At 45.9% G+C, this 17,523-nt stretch overlaps 1 protein-coding gene across 3 annotated transcripts in view; it reads right to left on the bottom strand.

Moving 5' to 3' along the window:
* Window positions 1-17,523, bottom strand: part of ACVR2B (activin A receptor type 2B) — a 107,226-nt gene that overhangs the window by 10,231 nt on the left and 79,472 nt on the right. For all 3 annotated transcript variants that reach the window (XM_072854772.1, XM_072854774.1, XM_072854773.1), the window contains exons 3-11: window positions 17,171-17,378; window positions 13,345-13,454; window positions 11,835-11,986; window positions 10,562-10,705; window positions 9,314-9,457; window positions 8,262-8,410; window positions 4,525-4,639; window positions 2,817-2,955; window positions 281-411 (exon numbers count right to left, since the gene is read on the bottom strand). In XM_072854772.1, the coding sequence (XP_072710873.1) occupies window positions 281-411; window positions 2,817-2,955; window positions 4,525-4,639; window positions 8,262-8,410; window positions 9,314-9,457; window positions 10,562-10,705; window positions 11,835-11,986; window positions 13,345-13,454; window positions 17,171-17,378 (1,292 nt within the window). The remainder of the gene's footprint in view (window positions 1-280; window positions 412-2,816; window positions 2,956-4,524; window positions 4,640-8,261; window positions 8,411-9,313; window positions 9,458-10,561; window positions 10,706-11,834; window positions 11,987-13,344; window positions 13,455-17,170; window positions 17,379-17,523) is intronic.

Here is a 17,523-nt window from a genome sequence, read left to right as displayed (position 1 = left end):
TGGGTCCTACTAAACCACCACACGCTCCACGTTCAGCACTGGCTGACTTTAATCAGCTGGTTTACTCTCTAAATACAAGGGACAAATGGAAAGGGGAGCAGGAAGGTGTTAAGCAACCCCTCATTCCCTGGCGCTGACTCGCTCTAGCACCGGGGAGCAGGTCTGTGCACTGGGACGGACTGGTTAGCTTCCCTCTGAAGCTAACGAGTGATGCATAGCCACATCCCTTGTTCCCGTCACACAGGAAAACATTTTCCACCGTTAACCAGGAGGGACGTACGGGGTGTTTCAGCCAGTGATCCTTAAACACAGGGCGCATCTTCTTGTGAACCACCACTTCTTGCAGGTCCTCAAGGGATGGGTGCTGACCTATTTCTTCTTCAAAAGGCAGCATGTATTCATCCACCGGACCTAAGGTGCACATGGAGAAGTGGGTTAGTACAGAAATGTCCTCCACAGAGCCACATCCTCCCCACGCACGAGTGAGCTGCGGCTCCACAGCAACCTCAACCCACCGCAGCAAAGCCTGAAGTTCACATGTCATTGCAGACAAATGTGATTTACATTCCTCCTGCACAATGGACTTTGCTGTCCCCGCTGCTTTTCTGGCCACACATTTTCCACCTCGTCAAGTTACGAATCCGACCCCTCAGCTGGGCCTCCCAATCCCACCGCTCTCCTTGAGGAGGCTTGCCAGGTAGTCCATGATTTATTTTAATAGAAAGAGCAAATCAGCCCATCCTCCTCACATTTTAGCATAGCAATTCAACACAAAATAACCTAGAGAAAGGTTTCAGCATGAGCATAATTTCATTTTAGGCCCTGACTAGCAAGGTCAAGCATATATAACACTTATAATTTCTTGCTTTGTGATCTGGCTGGCTCATAGGTTTGAGTCAGCCCTGACACGCTGGAGCCAGATGCACTTGTCCTAGGTACCAGCTCCTAAGTGCAAAATGATTTCTGAACGCTTTAGTTATACCGGTTATGGCTGTGAACTGCCCTGGGCCATGGGAATGAGACAACTGTTATGAGTATCAGTGCGGACGCTGGACGGTAGCAATAACTTCTGCTTATTGAAACGTCATTTGGCTTTTGGCAATGTGTAGATGCTCCCTCACAAACGGCAGCCCAGCTTAACTGATGGGCTTTTTCAGGGTGCTCCACGGCATCACTTGTGGTGTCTCAGTAGCAGAGTGACCTCTTTCAAGAGTGGAGATATTTCAAGAGGGCCTTTCCAGACCAAAATAAAAGAGCTGACCACTTTATCTGGTCATGAACTGTGACACCAACAACATGACGTTTAGGTACTCTAAAAAAAATGAAATCACTAAAACAGCTTATCATTATTCTTGTTGACACAATGCCAGTCACTAAACCAAACTGAAACACTCGTTCCAATGGAAGGCACAATAAGGCTCACAACCTTTCCTTCCTCTTTCTCCAAGAGGAATCAAAGCTATGAAGAGCTGCACTGGTGATGTCCAAGCCAAACGTGCTGTTTACACAGCATCCCTTCTGAGCTAGAAGGGCAGATGAGGATCAGTGTAACTCCCCATCATCCCAAAGGAAGCCTTCCCTCTGATTTAATGGTGCTGTGTATGGCACCTGGAGTATCGTGGCCAGCTGCTGCCTGAGAAGAGTTGGAAGGAGATCACAAACATGACAGGCAAAACTCCAAGTGGATACTTGGGGGCCCTCAACAGAGAAGGGTTATTCCTACCTGAGTGATCTGGGTACCACTGTTTCACCCCAGTGTGCTCCTACCTCCCTGCTCCTCTGGCATTTTATCTGGTTAGACAGTAAATTTTTGAAGAAAAGACCTTCTCTTACCACACACCTATGCAGACATCCTAATTATAATCAAGCTCCTTGGTCCTACTGTAATACTAACAAAAGCATATGAAGTCCAGGTGAGGTACTGTTACTTTATGAACTTGATAGTCAGTCCAGAGCGCCCATATCTATACATGAAGAAAGAAGTTGGAGCAAGCAGCCTTGGAGCTACTACAATGAAATGATTGCTTCCCTGACCAGGGGCAAGGTCCTGCAAAGGGTGAGGCTGTCACCAAAGGGCAGATGTGCTATTAGGACAGAAAAGATGACCCATTTTGCAGCATCATTTTAGGATAAAAAACCTGAGAAAGCAGACACCATGAAAGTTCATTCTTTTGGATCATTCTGGAGAAAGTGAGATCCTCTAAAGTTGTAGATGGAACAACAAACTCAGCCCACTGCTGAAGAGAGGGCTTGATCAGCAAAAGTCAGACATTAATACCTAATGACTTATGATAGCAGGGAAATGGGCTTACTGACCCAAGAAGATCCTTCCAGCCCTGTGTTCCTGCTGTTTCACCAAGGTGCTTCAGTTCTGGGCTTTCCATTAAGGCTACCACACTGCCCTGCAGAAGAGAGGTGTGACAGCCAAGCCGGAGCTGAGCGCAGCTCTTCTCCGGAGCTCAAAGCCTGCCTTGGTCACAGGAATGCAGAGTGCCATGGAGAGCAGCACAGGGCAGGCTCAGGACTAAAGGACACCCACCACTGACGGAGGAATCACCTTCTCCTTCTCCCTCTGAGTTCTCAGCCAATTTGCAATGTAACTGGCATAGTTAAAAGCACTTTGAGGCTTGAACACTACAAAGGTTATTATCTACAGAGAACGACAGCTTACGTTAAAAAACAAGCAAGTGAAAAACAGGTTAGCTGCTTAATAAAAATATGCCATTGATTATTATTTTTTTAAACAAAGCCATTCTTGGACCAGTAAACCACACTGCAACAGAGCCCTCCAGGGAAGAGACGATCTTTATTCTTACCATCAACTGCTCTACATCTGGAGACTAGCTCCCACAACACCAGTCCCATTGCATACATGTCTATTCTCAGGAAGGCGTCTCGTTGGAAGTTGATTGCTCCCTCTAACACTTCGGGAGCCATATACCTCCTTGTTCCCACCTACAGAGATAGAAAACAACTCAAGTTACGTTCCAGTTGGGCCCCTCAGCCTCCGCTGGTTGGAGATGAATGACAGCTCATTTTATTAGCCTTAAGACTACTTCTGCTAAAGTTGCACCTCCCTCAAAAAACAAGCAAAAGGGGGCTGTTTTTTCTGACACCGATTCTCATTAAGATCACTTGAGTCTAGATAAGCTACCTGAAGGAAAAAGCCAAAGTGCACAGCCACGTGCGTGGTATTCATTCAGCGTACACTATAGGTCTAATTTAAATGCAGCGTGGCACAGTGAGTACGGATGAAATCCTGCCTTCTCTGCATCCCACCGCATCTTGCTCCAGCAGCACATGCTGCATGAGAAAATGCTGTCTTTGGAGACACACAAAACACTCTGAGGTCAAGTCAGACTTGGTTATCATAGTCGTTGAAAGCTCAATCCCCTTTCACTAAAAAAAAATTAAATCTATTAAAAAAAAAAGAGAAGAGTAAAACTGATATATCCTGAAATGGTAGGAAAAGGTGTTGGTTAGACAGCCCTGGATAAAACAAGTCTCCTGCATCCACAGGAGTAGTAAAGCATGAACCCTTCAAAGTCTACCGTACCCTGGCTTGCTGTGATCTGTTTGGAAAAGATCCCCTCTCACTTTGAGGGGATTCAGTCCTCATTATAGTGCCCATCTTGTTGTGTTTAGTCCAGACAGAGCCATACCGAGCTCCTCGTGTGGTTGTGGTTATATACGTGGCAGAATTATAGCCCATAATGTAGGAGAGTGGAGAGCAGAGCAAGGGAAAAAACCCCACCTTTTTAACATGGGAATTGAAATGCCTTTAATATTTTCCTTTAGGAAATTCTCATCTGTTCTTGCTGTTACCTCAGGCAGTGGGGATGGGGAAGCAGGATGTGAAAAGGCGTGGAAAATACTGGAAAAGCCCCCAAAAAAGAGGGCAAAAATGAGGAAAGCTGGGGGGGGGGGGGCCTAACCCAGAAAAGTGTTCATTTCTTCTGAGATAAAGGTAAAAAGGGAGCCTGCATCGGAGACGGGCATTCAAAAATCCCCAGAGGCACAAGGGAGGGATGCTGGCCTTGCTGTGCCCCAGCACGAGAGCAGAATGGGGGCCGCTCACCACAACGCAAAGGCAGAAAATTAAGAACCCATAAAAACATAGTAAATTGTTTATGCAGCGCACAGCCAGCTCGCAAGATCTGCTGTTGCAAAAGGTCACCCAAGCAGCCAGCCTGGCTGAATTCTTAAAAATAAATGAATAATTTTAGGAGTATTAATATTTAATACCAAGACAATACAGAGTCAGCAAGTCCCGTGTTTGACGGAAGAAGCCGCCTGCCTCCGGGGCCGGGGGAACTCCACCTGCACAGCGGTCGGGAGGGCCCGAGCGCTCTCCCCGCTCACCCAGATCAAAGCAGCTCCTGGAATTTATGTCTGAGCACAAGCTTTCATGGAAAATACATATCTCGAAGAGAATTAAATGCATCTCTACAAACTACCCCCCATTCCTGAGGAGCTATGGCAAGCCCAACTTTTTAAAATGTTATTGTTAAAGATAATGATTACCTGTCCATGAGTGTCCCCTGGAGGTTTTCCAGGTTCAAACCGTACAGCTAGTCCAAAATCGGCTAGCACTGCCGTCAAGTCGTTCTTCAGCAAGACATTTTTACTCTTGAAGTCCCTACAGACAAGCCAAGAAGCAAGTTTGGGAAGGGTTTATTATGGCACGCATCTAAATCACATTGCAACACGTTGTAAGTCTATAGGCTCAGCAGCCCCCAGTAAATCAGCTCCTTCCTTCCTTCCCCGGCATGGCCAGCGCTGGCAAGTTCAGCTGCTCCTGGCTGCCTGCATCCCTGAAACACAACCAAGCAGCCCTGTGCTGCCCGGCACAGAGTCAGCCGAAGTCTACCATGAATTAACCTCAAAATAAAAGCAAGGAGTGATACGAAGGGGGTGTTTTAATTAGAGCAGGCACTATAAGGCACCATTTCTTGCTCTGAGCACCAGCTGTGGACCCCCACCTCTGGGCACTTCTTACATTTCTCACTCCCAACAACAAATGCAAGACAGGTTAAGGAGGTGAATTTACTCTTTATCCTAGTAAGGATGTTTGCTGCTATCTACAAAATCAGATCTTTCTGGAAATTAGCAGATGCCAGTGGGACTCTGTTCACCCTGACTACACATTTCAACAGACTTTTGCCATAGTCATCTATTACACTTATGTTTTAATTGCTGGACCGATCTTCCCTGGAGAATTTGGAGGGTTGGAAAGCAAGCAGAGGAGGGGGTGAGCCCACACTCAGACGAGCTGTCGGGATGGGACCGGGCAGCTGACGGGTAGGTGTAAGCATTTGCAGTAGAGATGGTGGGTCTGTGCTTGAGGGTGGCTTTACGGGGACATTTGTGTCAGTCCTACGCTGCAGCAGGATTGTGTTTCAGGGTAGCTCAGGTAAATCTGCAGGGGCTGGAAAGGCGGGGTGGAGGAGGGTCGAGATGCCTAACCAGTCGAGCCCTGTTCCCTGGGCTTCCCGCATTTTCATCTGAAAAGGAATGTTTGGCAATGTAATTAAATTACAGACCTTAGACAGCAGATGGCAATTGTCCTGTATGCTCAGCATTATAATTTCCCTATCATCAATTCACTCGGTGACCCTGCTGATTGCAGGACATTGCAGGCCTGCACAAAATAATTAATGAGGGCAGATACAATTGTTCCGCACTAGAGAGACCTGTCAAAATTCTTTGGGAAGAGAGAAACTGCTGGACCATAGAGAAGGGCTGCTCGCTGCAGCCTCAGATGCCAGAGCACCAGCTCAAAGCACCACGAGCAAAAATCATCCTGTACCACCCAGCCCCTGATTCTGAGCTTAAAAAATCAGAAAAAAGGATTTTTCCTTTCTAAGCGAAACACAGCATGATGGGCATTTCTGGCTCGAGGATTAAGACGGGGGAAGTGGGTGTGAAGTTGGAGAGCATCATACAGACAGGGAACCCTAGCAGAAACCAGCCTCCATCACTTCAAGGGGACACACGGGGTTTCTAGGGACACAATACAGTTTTGCAGAGCCTGCAAAACATTTGTACCCCTCCGTTACCCAGAAAAACACCATTTACCGAATACCTGTCATCTTAGAGACTGACTGCTTCCATGCTATAGCAGTTTCCCCACAGGCTTAGAAAACAGCCATCATCTAATGACACAGATAAACTCCTTTGCTTGGGCAGCATTAGGGGATTATGCCCTCCAGAATGGTACAGATTGTGCACGAGATTTTTGCAGAACAGTGGCTCAACGAGGACCACACAGAAATTATTAGACAGCCTGCCTGAATGATACGGTTCCAAAGCGAAGCGAGATGTAAACCAGTATTATTGTATGGGCATTTGCTGCTGTTGTTCACCCGCACTGCCCTTTGGGCGTGCAACAGTTAACTACTACATCTTGATATGTGATGCAGGGACTTCCCTTTGCGCTTCCTTTTTTCCCCCTATTTCCGTATATTTCCCCATTTTTCCATGCTTTCCTTCCTTTCACAAACCACCTTCAACTGGCAAGTGTCAGCTGCAATGCAAACATATGCAGGACAGGGAGAAAGACCTGATCCAAGCCACGCCAAGTAGAATTCCCAATAACACCGTATGCATTAGAGCATCCTAAAATGGTCACTGATAAAGGAAAGTGGCCTGAAAAGAAGAAAATCTCTTTCTCCGTGTAATGCTTCAAACTAGGGAATAAGGGAGTGAGCAGACTATGAACGACGGGTGCGTTAACTCGATTCAGACACCGGAGATTTTATTTTCAGCTTCCACGTGGGGGCACTTTCGCACCAACAAGCGATCCCATAACCTTAATCCTCCTTGTAGTGCCAGGGGCCAGGAAGGCGTTAGCTGAACCCCTGCCCAGCAGTGACTCGGGCAGTCCCACCTGGCAACTCCGGCATCTTCGCACGCATTGTGTGAAGCCGTTCAAAAATACTCCCTCCTCCCAGATTTAAAATGTATTTGGTGTTTTCTTTTAAAACAAAAATAAAACTAAAAGGAGTGGGGTAATCCAAGGGAAATCCCTTGTGTCCTGAAATCCCTCTGCCGTAGGTATGTGCTAAATTCACACAAATGGTGCGTTCTCCATCTTTTATCATTTGCTAAATGGATGGGGACACTAATGAGCATGATCTGTTGCTTTAAAGCCTTTCTATAGCCTTTCTCTGTTCCCCACCCTCAGGAATTTTCATGTATAAACCACTGCCTTTATTCCACAGGGACAAATGTCAGGGACACAAGGGTCAGCTCCAGGAGCAGCACAAAGGCAGCTGCAGGCTCTTTCAACAGCCCCCAGCTCTCAGAAACCTTCAGGTTCAGGGAGGGGGGGTGTTTCGGGAACAGGGACACCTTGCAAAAACAGGGATTGGGTACAAATTGCTGCAGCTGGACATGGGGTTTAAGTCCCTCCTAGATGAAATGCGGTGGGTGGCGGGTGAGTAGGGCCATGGATTACGGCGTGTAGCCCACATAAATCCCTTCTGGAAAACACCCCCCTCCTGCTGTGCCACTAGCAAACTGCTCGGTAGCGATGCTTTAGTCCAGGGCAAGCAATGTGGGACTGTGGAGAAGGGCTAAAACAAGTATTGTTGCAATAAGGACGGTTTCATCCACTGCTTTCTGGATTCTCGCTGTCCCCACGGTGCTGCCACCCAGGTGGGTTGAAGTGTGTGCCAAGAGGTCTCGGAGGCACCGTGGTGCCTGCTCTGGTGTCTCTCAAAAGCACCCTGGCACGATGTGGGCACTATAAGACTACAGTGAAAAATAAATAGCAGCCATTTTCTGCATTCTTACCTAATGATCAAAAGCTCTGTGGGAAGACACGCAGTGCAATTATCAGTCTGAAAAACTTAGGGAAAAATAGGGTCCAAATCTTGGTACGGCCATAGAAATACACAGATTATAATGTGATTTATCAAGTAAAGTCCTTTCAAAGAGCAGTTCTGCAGCAACCAGATTTCCCTTCCCACGACATGTCAAGAGAAGAGTTGGTGGAAGAGGGAAGCACCTACCCTTCAGACATTTGCCATAAACCACTACCAACCATACTGACTGTTTCACAGACAAGATGCTTACTTCCCCTTCACCATTTCATATGCGGGTAAAAAAAATTCTTGTCTTAGCATAGGATTTGTTGGGTTAAAAGGCATTTACTTCCTAAAAGCACAATCTCCTCCTCCGTTCAACAGCATAATTTCAAAGAGGTTGCAAACATTTGAACACAGCACTTGAATGGCATCAATGAAAAGAGGCCATACCTGTGTGCTATAGCAGGTTTGTGTCCTTCACCTTTGCACCAAGGGACATCTTCATGAAGGTAGGACAAGCCACGGGCCATTGTTTCTGCAACATGGCAAAGCTCATTCCAGCTGATAATATTGCCCTTCAGGTAATCCGTCAGAGAGCCCTGCGAAACAGGACATCATATGTTCTTAGTTGCAGACCCTGCTACGTGACAGATGTGCCAACTCATCAGTTTAGAAAATGGTTTTAATGACTGCTTGAGAAATTTGAACCTTGATTTAACAGGGGGGAAGAAATCACTAGCGAAAGTAAAAAAGAAGAAGAAATAAAAACCAGAAGCGTTCATGGGTCCTCAGCCCTTGACAGCACAGAAAGTACCTGGATGTCTAAAAGGAGTCTACTAATCTGCTAGGAAAGGGGAGGGAGGTAAGGAAGGGACAAAATTATCTCAAAACAGAGCAATTCATCTAACCTAAGAAAGGGGAAAGCCTTCCATGCAAGAAGATGATGCATTGTATCAGCTGGTTGTGGCAATGATTGACTCAGTAGACCTTGGATTAAACAGAGGGATAACACTGCTGGCTCAACTCCGGATTTGTGCGTGTTTGTTTTATTCTAAGTGTTAGTCATGTTTGATAACTAAAGCAATCCATGAAATGGGAGATACGCCCCAAGCTTCAAAAGCAAACACGGAGCCCATCTGCAACGGGTGAGTTGGGACTGCAACTGTCTGCAACGCCCAGCTCCCACGTGCTCATCTATGCACGTTAAGAGATGGTGACCACCACATACGTGAGCTGTGGCCTTTTGTGCCTTTCTCTCTCCCCAAGTCCCACCTTTATTAATCCTATGTTTGTGTAGGAAAGCCTTGAAAGCTTTTGAAAGGAAGGGCCTTTGAAGGAGGGGAGCAGGAGCACTTCTCCACTACGAGTGAGCCATGGCTCACCAGGGACAGACTGGATAGATTACAGGGGAGCTTCTTGGAGAATATTAGACACCAAATCCTGCTGCTTCACAACCAGCTGCCTCTCTGCCTTCCCAAAATGTACGTGCAATGATACGTTACCTTGTCGTGGAAAGCTGTGATCAGCCAGAGCTCTGTCTCTAGGTTTGTCCCTCTTTTCTCTGCTGCGATAAATTGCAAAAGGTTTTCATGCTTCATGCCAGGAGTATTGAAAATCTCCCTCTCGCTCTGCCACGATTGCTTATCCTAAAGCAGGGAGAAATGCACCATCAAAGATCACGCTTCCCTTAGAGCAAACAGCTCCTGCAGCTCAGTCAGAGCTGCTCACGTTCCTCTTAGTATCATCCTCCGGCATTCGGATGTGATGTACCCCTTCAAAATGAGGCTTTTCCTAAAGGGTAGATGCTGGAGAAAGACTGGAAGTTGCTGTTCTTGGTCTCCCTTCTCCACAGTTATCCTCAGCTATTCCTAAAGCACATGTGTGGGGAGGGGAGAGGAATCCAAACCCAACCTCACTAAGAAATAAGATTTATCAAGATTTCCTAAGGATGCTTGCAAGAATAAAGCCTGTGCATACAGCACCCAGATCTGCATTGTAGCTGTAATTGTTACAATTGCAAAATCTAATCTAGGCCCTATTGAATATTTACTAGCAGGTCACAGCTGGCTTGGACAGAAGATGTGCAAATCTCCTTCAGCAACGCTATAACAACAAATATAGGGCAAAAAATTAACAAAGAAAGAGATAGATGAGGAGCACAAAGATGTTTCAGTCATTTTTCTTTCATTTGACTTTTGATTGCTTTTCTCTTTCCATCTGCAATTCCTAGAGAGTCAATTCAGGAGTGTGCAAAGGTTTCCTAGAGCGGAAGACGTGAGCTGACAGAAACGCTGCAGTGCAATTAGCTTTCACAGCGCCGGGGCTGTGCCTCTGTAAGCTGTAAACCATTTGCTGGGTTCAGGTCTGGATTTATAATCTACCCGGGCAGGACACACAAAGCCAGGGCTTTGGTCCTTTTTGTGCACTTTGGGCATTGCAGCTGCACACTGCCTTGCTGGACTTTAACAACAGGGATATTCGCAGTGAAGCTAAAATACCCTGTAGATTTCAAAATGTGCTTGGTTTTGCCCTTCTTGCAACAACTACTACTACAGGAAGCATTTGGTAATGAGGTAACAGAGAAAAGTGTAGGAAGGGAGGGTCCTTGAACTTTTTCCCCCAGCAGAAGAGTCCAAAATGCATCTTTATTATGGTCTTAAAAACACCTCCATAGGCACTTAGAGCTTAGAGCATCTCAGCACCAGTGAGGAAGCCTGGCAAGTGAGAACATAATGCAATACCCTTCTCACCTGAATAGGGAAGATTTTCACTGCTACGTAGTCATTCATCAGCTGAGCTTTCCACACGCAGCCAAAGCGTCCCCTTGCCTTGATCTCCAAGAGCTGCAGAGGCTTTAGGCCAACCAAGGGAGAAGGGGGTGGCGGGCTGGGGTCCTGCACGGAAGAAAAACATTGTCACCAGCTGAAGCTGGACTGTAAAACAGAGGGAGGGGAGGAAGGGAGAGACTGCATATGGGGAAAGAGGCGTAAAGAAGTGACATTTAATACAAATTATTTAGAGGTACCTTTTGCAGCAAGAGCAGCCCGAAATTCCCTGTCTTGCTTTGTAGGGTATTTGTATAGAACATATATAACAACCTACGCCTCCAAGTGTCACTCTGTGTGTCGAACTACTGCCTGCCATCCTCTGGCAAAATCTGAATTCTCCTGTGTTTTCAAAGCAAGAGCTATTTTGGGCTGTAAAACACCGATGACCTCAAGGCTACCTCCTGACAAAAGTAGGAGCTTTTTGATCTTTGTGACCCAACAGCCAACTACACCTAAAACCTCCCACTGCTTTGCACTTCATTAGGCGTGTTTCACATAACCCTAGCAATGGGCAGTAAACAGGTCTGTCAGCATCATAAAGATCGTATCTGTTTAAACTCTGCATTTGTCCAGGAGAACAACACAACCCCGCAGAATGCGTGGGGTTGGAGCTCTGTCCTATCTGCTTTCAGATGGGAAAGGTTCACGCTATGGGCTGTAATGGGCAGAGGAGGGAGGGAGAGGTAGCTGCTTGGCCCTTCAGAAGAAACCAGAAGGCTCAGGGCACAGCAGAGCCAGCAAGGACCAGTTCCCGATGGCTTTGGGCCATGAGGATGACCTCCTGCATGCATTCTCTGATGGCTCATAAAAACTGAGCTTCTGCAGGGAAAGCATCTCCCCTCGCCCCATAAAGCTGGTAGGAACTTTATCATCTCTCTGATCTCTGCTCCTCTGCAAAGTTGGCTGAAATCAGGCAACGGGTTTGAGAGTCTGGGGGGAAGGGTAGCCACCAAGCAGGGCTGTGTAACTCCATCCCTTAGGAATCTCAGACATGGTGGTAACCCCGTCTAAACCCATCAGCCTCACAGGGGATGCTAACACCACCACGGAGGCCAACTGTACCACCAACTATCAAAAAGATAGAGAAGAAAAGTTAGGCCACCTGAAAAGAGTGAAGCAAAAGTGGATATGAACATGTACTGAGCAGCCTCCACGCCTTTTGTACGGTCCAAATAAAGGGGAGTGACTCCCTCACCTCATTAATGTCGACGTGCCCGTAGGGAGGCTTGCGGTGACGGTACATCCAGAAGGCCAAGAGGATGGCCATGGAGAGGACAGCGATGGGGAGCAGCGAGTACACCAGGATGTTGAGCAAGGAGGGCGTTGGCGGCGGTGGCTCGTATATGACTGCGAGAAAAGAGCAGGGTAAACGAGGGAAAGGACCCTTCAGGCATGCAACAGCACTGTCAGCTACACGTCCAGATGCAACCAAACAAACCCCATCCTTCCTTCTACTCCAAAGCCGACAATGCTTAGTGGCATGTCCCAGCACATCCAACAGTATTCATAAGGCTCCGCAGTTTACTCTTTTCCATATGGCTTTTAGTAATGAAGTTGCAATGGTCCAAACCACACTTTGCAAACCAAGCCTCCATCTGACCTTTATTTAAGATGGGTATTTCTTGCTGGGATACGTAAAAGCAGAAAATTTCCTCCTCTTAACCCTTCCGCATGTATTAAGTGAGCACAAAATCCCTCGCAGCGTTGCTTTGCCTTTTACAGTGATTGACAAGATGTCAGTTTTTAGTAAAATGCTGCCGGAGCCACAATCAAATGCACTATTCCCACAGTAGTTCTTGTTCCAAATTACATCAGTGCAGTTGAGACACAAACAATGGGAATACTAAATGGAGCCATGTTGCTATGTTGGAGACAGGGAAGGAAAAAATAGCAAGACTTGCCAAATTAAACAAAAAACTGTGAGAGAAAGAATATTTGCTACTAGGTTGCTACGGGTACATTAATAACAGGAGATAATAAAACCCATGTAAACAATTAAAAACCTAACAGGAAAGCGCAGGAAAATCTGATAATGGTCTACTGGAACATCTCAGTAAATGCAGGTAGTTGATAGCAAAAGAAACCATCCTAAAGAAAAGATCCACCTGCTTTAATAATTTTTATTGAATGATACTTTAGCAAGCCTACAGCTAAAAGAATCATCATTTTTCTATTAGCTTCTGAAGAAGGACCTGCTATTACTTTTCTTCCTTGAAGTATATCCGCAAACTGAAAGCTAACACACATACCCATTCCCTCTCAATCCTCAGACCAAGAAAAGACCAATCAAGTGCAAAAATCCTTGATGCCCAAGATATTTGGAGACCTATGACCTATGAAAATTAATGAAGAAGGTGTCAAATACCTTCTAAGAGTTTGAGATGACCCATACTGTATAAATCACACCGCCCTCTTCCCCTTGTGTGGGATTTTGTTTTGTAAGAGCCCACTGTGAACCACTGTCCACCATAAAAATCTAATCCTTATTGATGGTATACGAGGTGTTGGTACAACCCACAGAGTGAAAAAACATTAAAAAACTATTCTTGAAGAATCCCAGCAGAAGGATTTCTGGACTTTGTAACCAAAATGGTACTTTGTGTCCTGTCGGCTCTATTTTTTTGTTCAACATCCTACAACTCAAAGTCATCACAAACTGCGTCTAGAGGAAGAGACCCCAACTCCCCGTCCACCCAGTCACTCACCTTCTGGGCCGGTGACTTCAGGCAAATGGGTAAATTTCTCATTGCAATAGTTGCCCTCGCAGCAGCAGAAAAACACTTGAGGGTTTTCTTCTGTAGCTACGCACTCCTGCCTGCATCAGGGAGGGACAAACACGGCAATGAAGGGAAGAGAAAAAACAACGTCAGCCAACTTCTGCCTCTAGTCTTTGGGAGCCGACCTGCCCCGAATCGTCTTCTCCCTGTGCCTTCTCCTGCTGCTGCGCTGCACAGATCGGCAGACTCCGCTTACAGAAAACAACTTGGCACTCAAATACCCCAGTGGATAGCAAAGATCCTTGAAAAGACCGTAAAGGATACAAATGCTTCCATATGTACCAAAGGCATTAGATGGCGAGTAATAAATAACAGCCGCTGCCGCTAACTGAATGAGGAGCAGAAAAACGATGGAGAGATGCCTCCTTCCTTGAACAGTGTCTCTCTCGTAGCCCGTATGTATGCTGTCAGGGGAGAGGAGTATTTGATCATGCAATTAAAGATTGTGCCATAAAGCATGTATGACGAGGGCTGAGCTAAGACTGCTCTCACAGCCTTGAGCATCACTATATGCACTAGAAGGGCACCAGACACCAGCAGCAGCAACAGTCCTGCTGCAGGCAGGAGGAAGGCTGAAGGTTTTGGTTTTGGGGGTTTATTTTAAAGTTTAATTTTCAAGTGCCATCTCCTTCTCCTTTAAAAAACTTATTACTGCACAAAAGCCCTTAAGAAAATCAGGCTGCTACTCTCATTTTTCGCATTTGCCTCTTATCCAGGTAGCACTACAGCATTCTCAGCACTGAGGTTTCTTTCCACACTGTGCAAGGCGTTAGGGGACTTCCACGGATCAGACCAACTCCACTTCCACACATCCTCCCTCTCCCGCAGATCAATGCCAAAAGAGATGTGCAGTGATTTTTGCAGTGCTCTAGCAGCCATTTCTTTCTCTTTCTTAAATGCCTGCTTCCCTTCCCTGCCACCTTTTGCTACGTTAGCCTCTGCTTTTAGCTATTAGGGTTGCAGAGCTGCTCTCTGCAGAGAACTGTATCAAACTATTTCCTGAAGCCCAGCTAAATTATATGCATAACTTCCTTCCTTCGACCACTCGGAGGAAGTAGCAAAACAATCATATGTGTTTGACATTATTACTCATTTATGAACCCATGCCAAGCCTCCCTTTCTGTGGTATCACTGACACGCTGCCACGAGAAGAACGGAAAGGGCTCTCTTCAATCACAACGCAGGGTAGTTTTCAGTGCTTTATTCCTTTTGGGGAAAAAAAAGTGGCTATAGCTGAAATGTCTTCTGCAAGGTCTCAGCTGGGAAGCACTTGGTTTGTTTTTCAGGCTTCTATTTTTTTAAACTTCAAAGAAAAAAAGCAGCTATTTGACTTATTCAAATGAACAAAGATGTTTCAACAAGTTAAGCAATGTTTCCAGATGCTTTTTCATGAAATCAGATAACAAGCCGTTTGGATTTAACAGCATCACTATTGGAGTCTTCAATAGAAAACACATCCTTTGCTAAATCTGTTGGTGAAGAAATCAAGCTAATGAGTGAAAACAGCCTGCTCCACATCTGCAATTCATTATCCCTGTCTTTGAGATGGTGTGCGCTCAGGGCAGCCATCCAGGTACATATGACATGTTATACTTAGCAAATATTACAAATGAGACAGTGGGAGAGAATGACACATTTTTCTATGGCAGCAAGGGCACATTTCGTAGGGGTTCACGTGCTCTTCAAGGGAACGTGAACACGACCTCTCCAGTGGGGCTGTGTAAATAAATGAAGAGCACACAAGTCGATTTTTAAACACTACCTTTTTCCTATAGCCTTAAATGTACGTGTGCCACGTTCTTGTTTCCTTAAGGTAAAGAAGAGAGTAAGAAGCCATCACCCTCAATGTCCCAACCCTTGCACTCCTGAATTTTTCACCTTCCAGCGACAAGGAGGCAGCGCTTGGCATGGACCAACACGTGCCGCCTGTGCTAGGAGAGGAGCTGCAGCCTGGCAGAACGGGACCGTGCCCTGCATGCAGGGGACGCTTTTGCAGATAGAGGTACAGGTGCATCTCCCGAGGCTGCACCCAGGAGCTCAGCATCCAAAGGTGCTGAAGACAGAGACAGAAAGGGCATCAGCACAGCACCGTCAATCGAAAAATCATCTTTTTAGCCATTTTTGCCATCTTGGGATGCAACAATACCTGCATGAAAGACTGCCAAGGGCACTCAAGGGAAGGGAAAAAAAAAAAAAGATTCCATTCAAACAGCCTATATTTAATTAAAGCTAACCTTTATTTCAAATGTTGCTTTCAACACTTGTACTGTTTGTTAATTCTCAGAAGATCTTTTAGCTTTGCCCTGGAACTGCGGCTGTGAAGAATCAGGCTGTAGGATAATGGATGCTCAACCCCAGGGCTGCAAAAAGGCTTGTGAGGAGCCCTGGAAACTTTTTACTGTTGTAACAGAGCAACACATTATGACAAAGTTTAAGAACCACTACATCCCTGCACAGAGACACTCAGTGACAATACAAGTGTCACTGTATACGAGAGCAGGCACTGAAAGGAGAAATCTGTTTACAGTAAACACTTCTGCTTGGAAGTAGGAAACTAGAGTGACCTTCTGTTCTCAGAAGGATCGGCATTAAGATGACTAATGGGCCAAGGAGGATTGATTTATCGGGAAAGAATAAAAATTTAACTATATATAGAGCTTGGCTACGCAACTGGCAAGGGAATAGGTGTGGTGGGAAAGTAACCCCAGAGCTAATAATAGAAGGAAGATGAGGAACGACTCACAGTTGGGATAAGCTAAGACAACGGGCACAAAAGCAGGAATAGTGTACAGGGAGAAAACTCTCCAGCCATGGGACAAATCTAGTCCCAGCTTAAGCCCCATGGCTTAGGACCTGATGTCCTAAGACTTTCAGAATGTGAAGCTACAAAGATGCGCAGCTGGGAATTGCACAAAGGCGAGATGAACCCACATTGGTATTATACCAAGGGAAATCCTTGAATTTTATGTCCTATTAATCCTTATCGAAAGGGTTGGGTTTGGGTTTGTTGGTTGGTCATTGGGGTTTTTTAACAGAAACACTGAGTCCAGAACTACTGAGCATTTTCCTTTTAAACCGTGAAACTTCAGAGGGCTATTTTCTTTAGCTGTAATTCTTTTCCTCTCTGTAGAATTGCGTCAAGGGGAATGAGAAAAGACTAGTTTATTTTCCCAGCTATTTAATGAGGCTGGAGCCTTCGTACTACAAAACCTCTCTCCTTTTCAGCTCACTACAGGCAGTGACACACAAATGCACATATTGCTTTTGCTGCCCTGCTCTTTCTCCTGGCCTGTCTCTTAACTGAGCCGAAGACCAGTGAAACTTTTTGCAACATCACCAACGCCAGAATATCTCAACCTCTAACCACCCCCAAATATCTGTGCTTTTCTAGAGAGCTCCAAATGATTCCAGGTTTTCCTCTGTATCACCAAATGCTCCTGGAAGAACATATTGCTCTTCATTTGATGGTACAGGACACGTTTTTCAACACATGCCAGAATTATCAAAGCTTTGCTAAGGAAAAGAAAAAAAAAACAACACACAACAAAAACACCCTTAAAGTGCCTTCTATTTGGAAAGTCAAGGCAGATAAGTGACAATTCTGAGAGCTGCATTAGCAACAGAAGTAATTACAGGGGATGAACGGGCCAATTGACTTGGACTTGCTTTCTTTTCCTCGATGCAAAAATCACGAGCCTTTGCACTTAAGAGGAACAATTAAACCTGCATTCAGAAAAAACAGTTAGGATATTACCTGTCATAACAGTTGAAATCGTCCAACCAGCAGCCTTTCTTCACCAGCTCGATGGAGCCCGAGTTGTTTCTCCAGGAGGCGTAGCAGTGGAGCCGCTTGTCTTTCTCCCCCTCGCAGCGCTCCACGCCGCTCTGGTTCGTCTTCTCCAGCTCCCAGTTGGCATTATAGTAAATGCATTCCCTTGTCTCAGCCTCCCCATGGCCTGGTCCTGAAGCAAAATTCAAACCCCAAGTACGCTGAAGCAGAATCAAACAGATCCTGGGAGATGCATCTCCACGTGGCTTTTCTTTAGGTGATGCATACATTTGCCTCCCTGGGAGCTAAGCAGCTCATCATGTGGAGGGTTATTCTCC

The sequence above is a fragment of the Ciconia boyciana genome, chromosome 2 (assembly GCF_034638445.1).
Source record: "Ciconia boyciana chromosome 2, ASM3463844v1, whole genome shotgun sequence".
In the NCBI taxonomy this organism is placed as follows: Eukaryota; Metazoa; Chordata; class Aves; order Ciconiiformes; family Ciconiidae; genus Ciconia; species Ciconia boyciana.
Note: the sequence above shows the minus strand (reverse complement) of the source record. Positions and strands in the feature narration are given on the sequence as shown.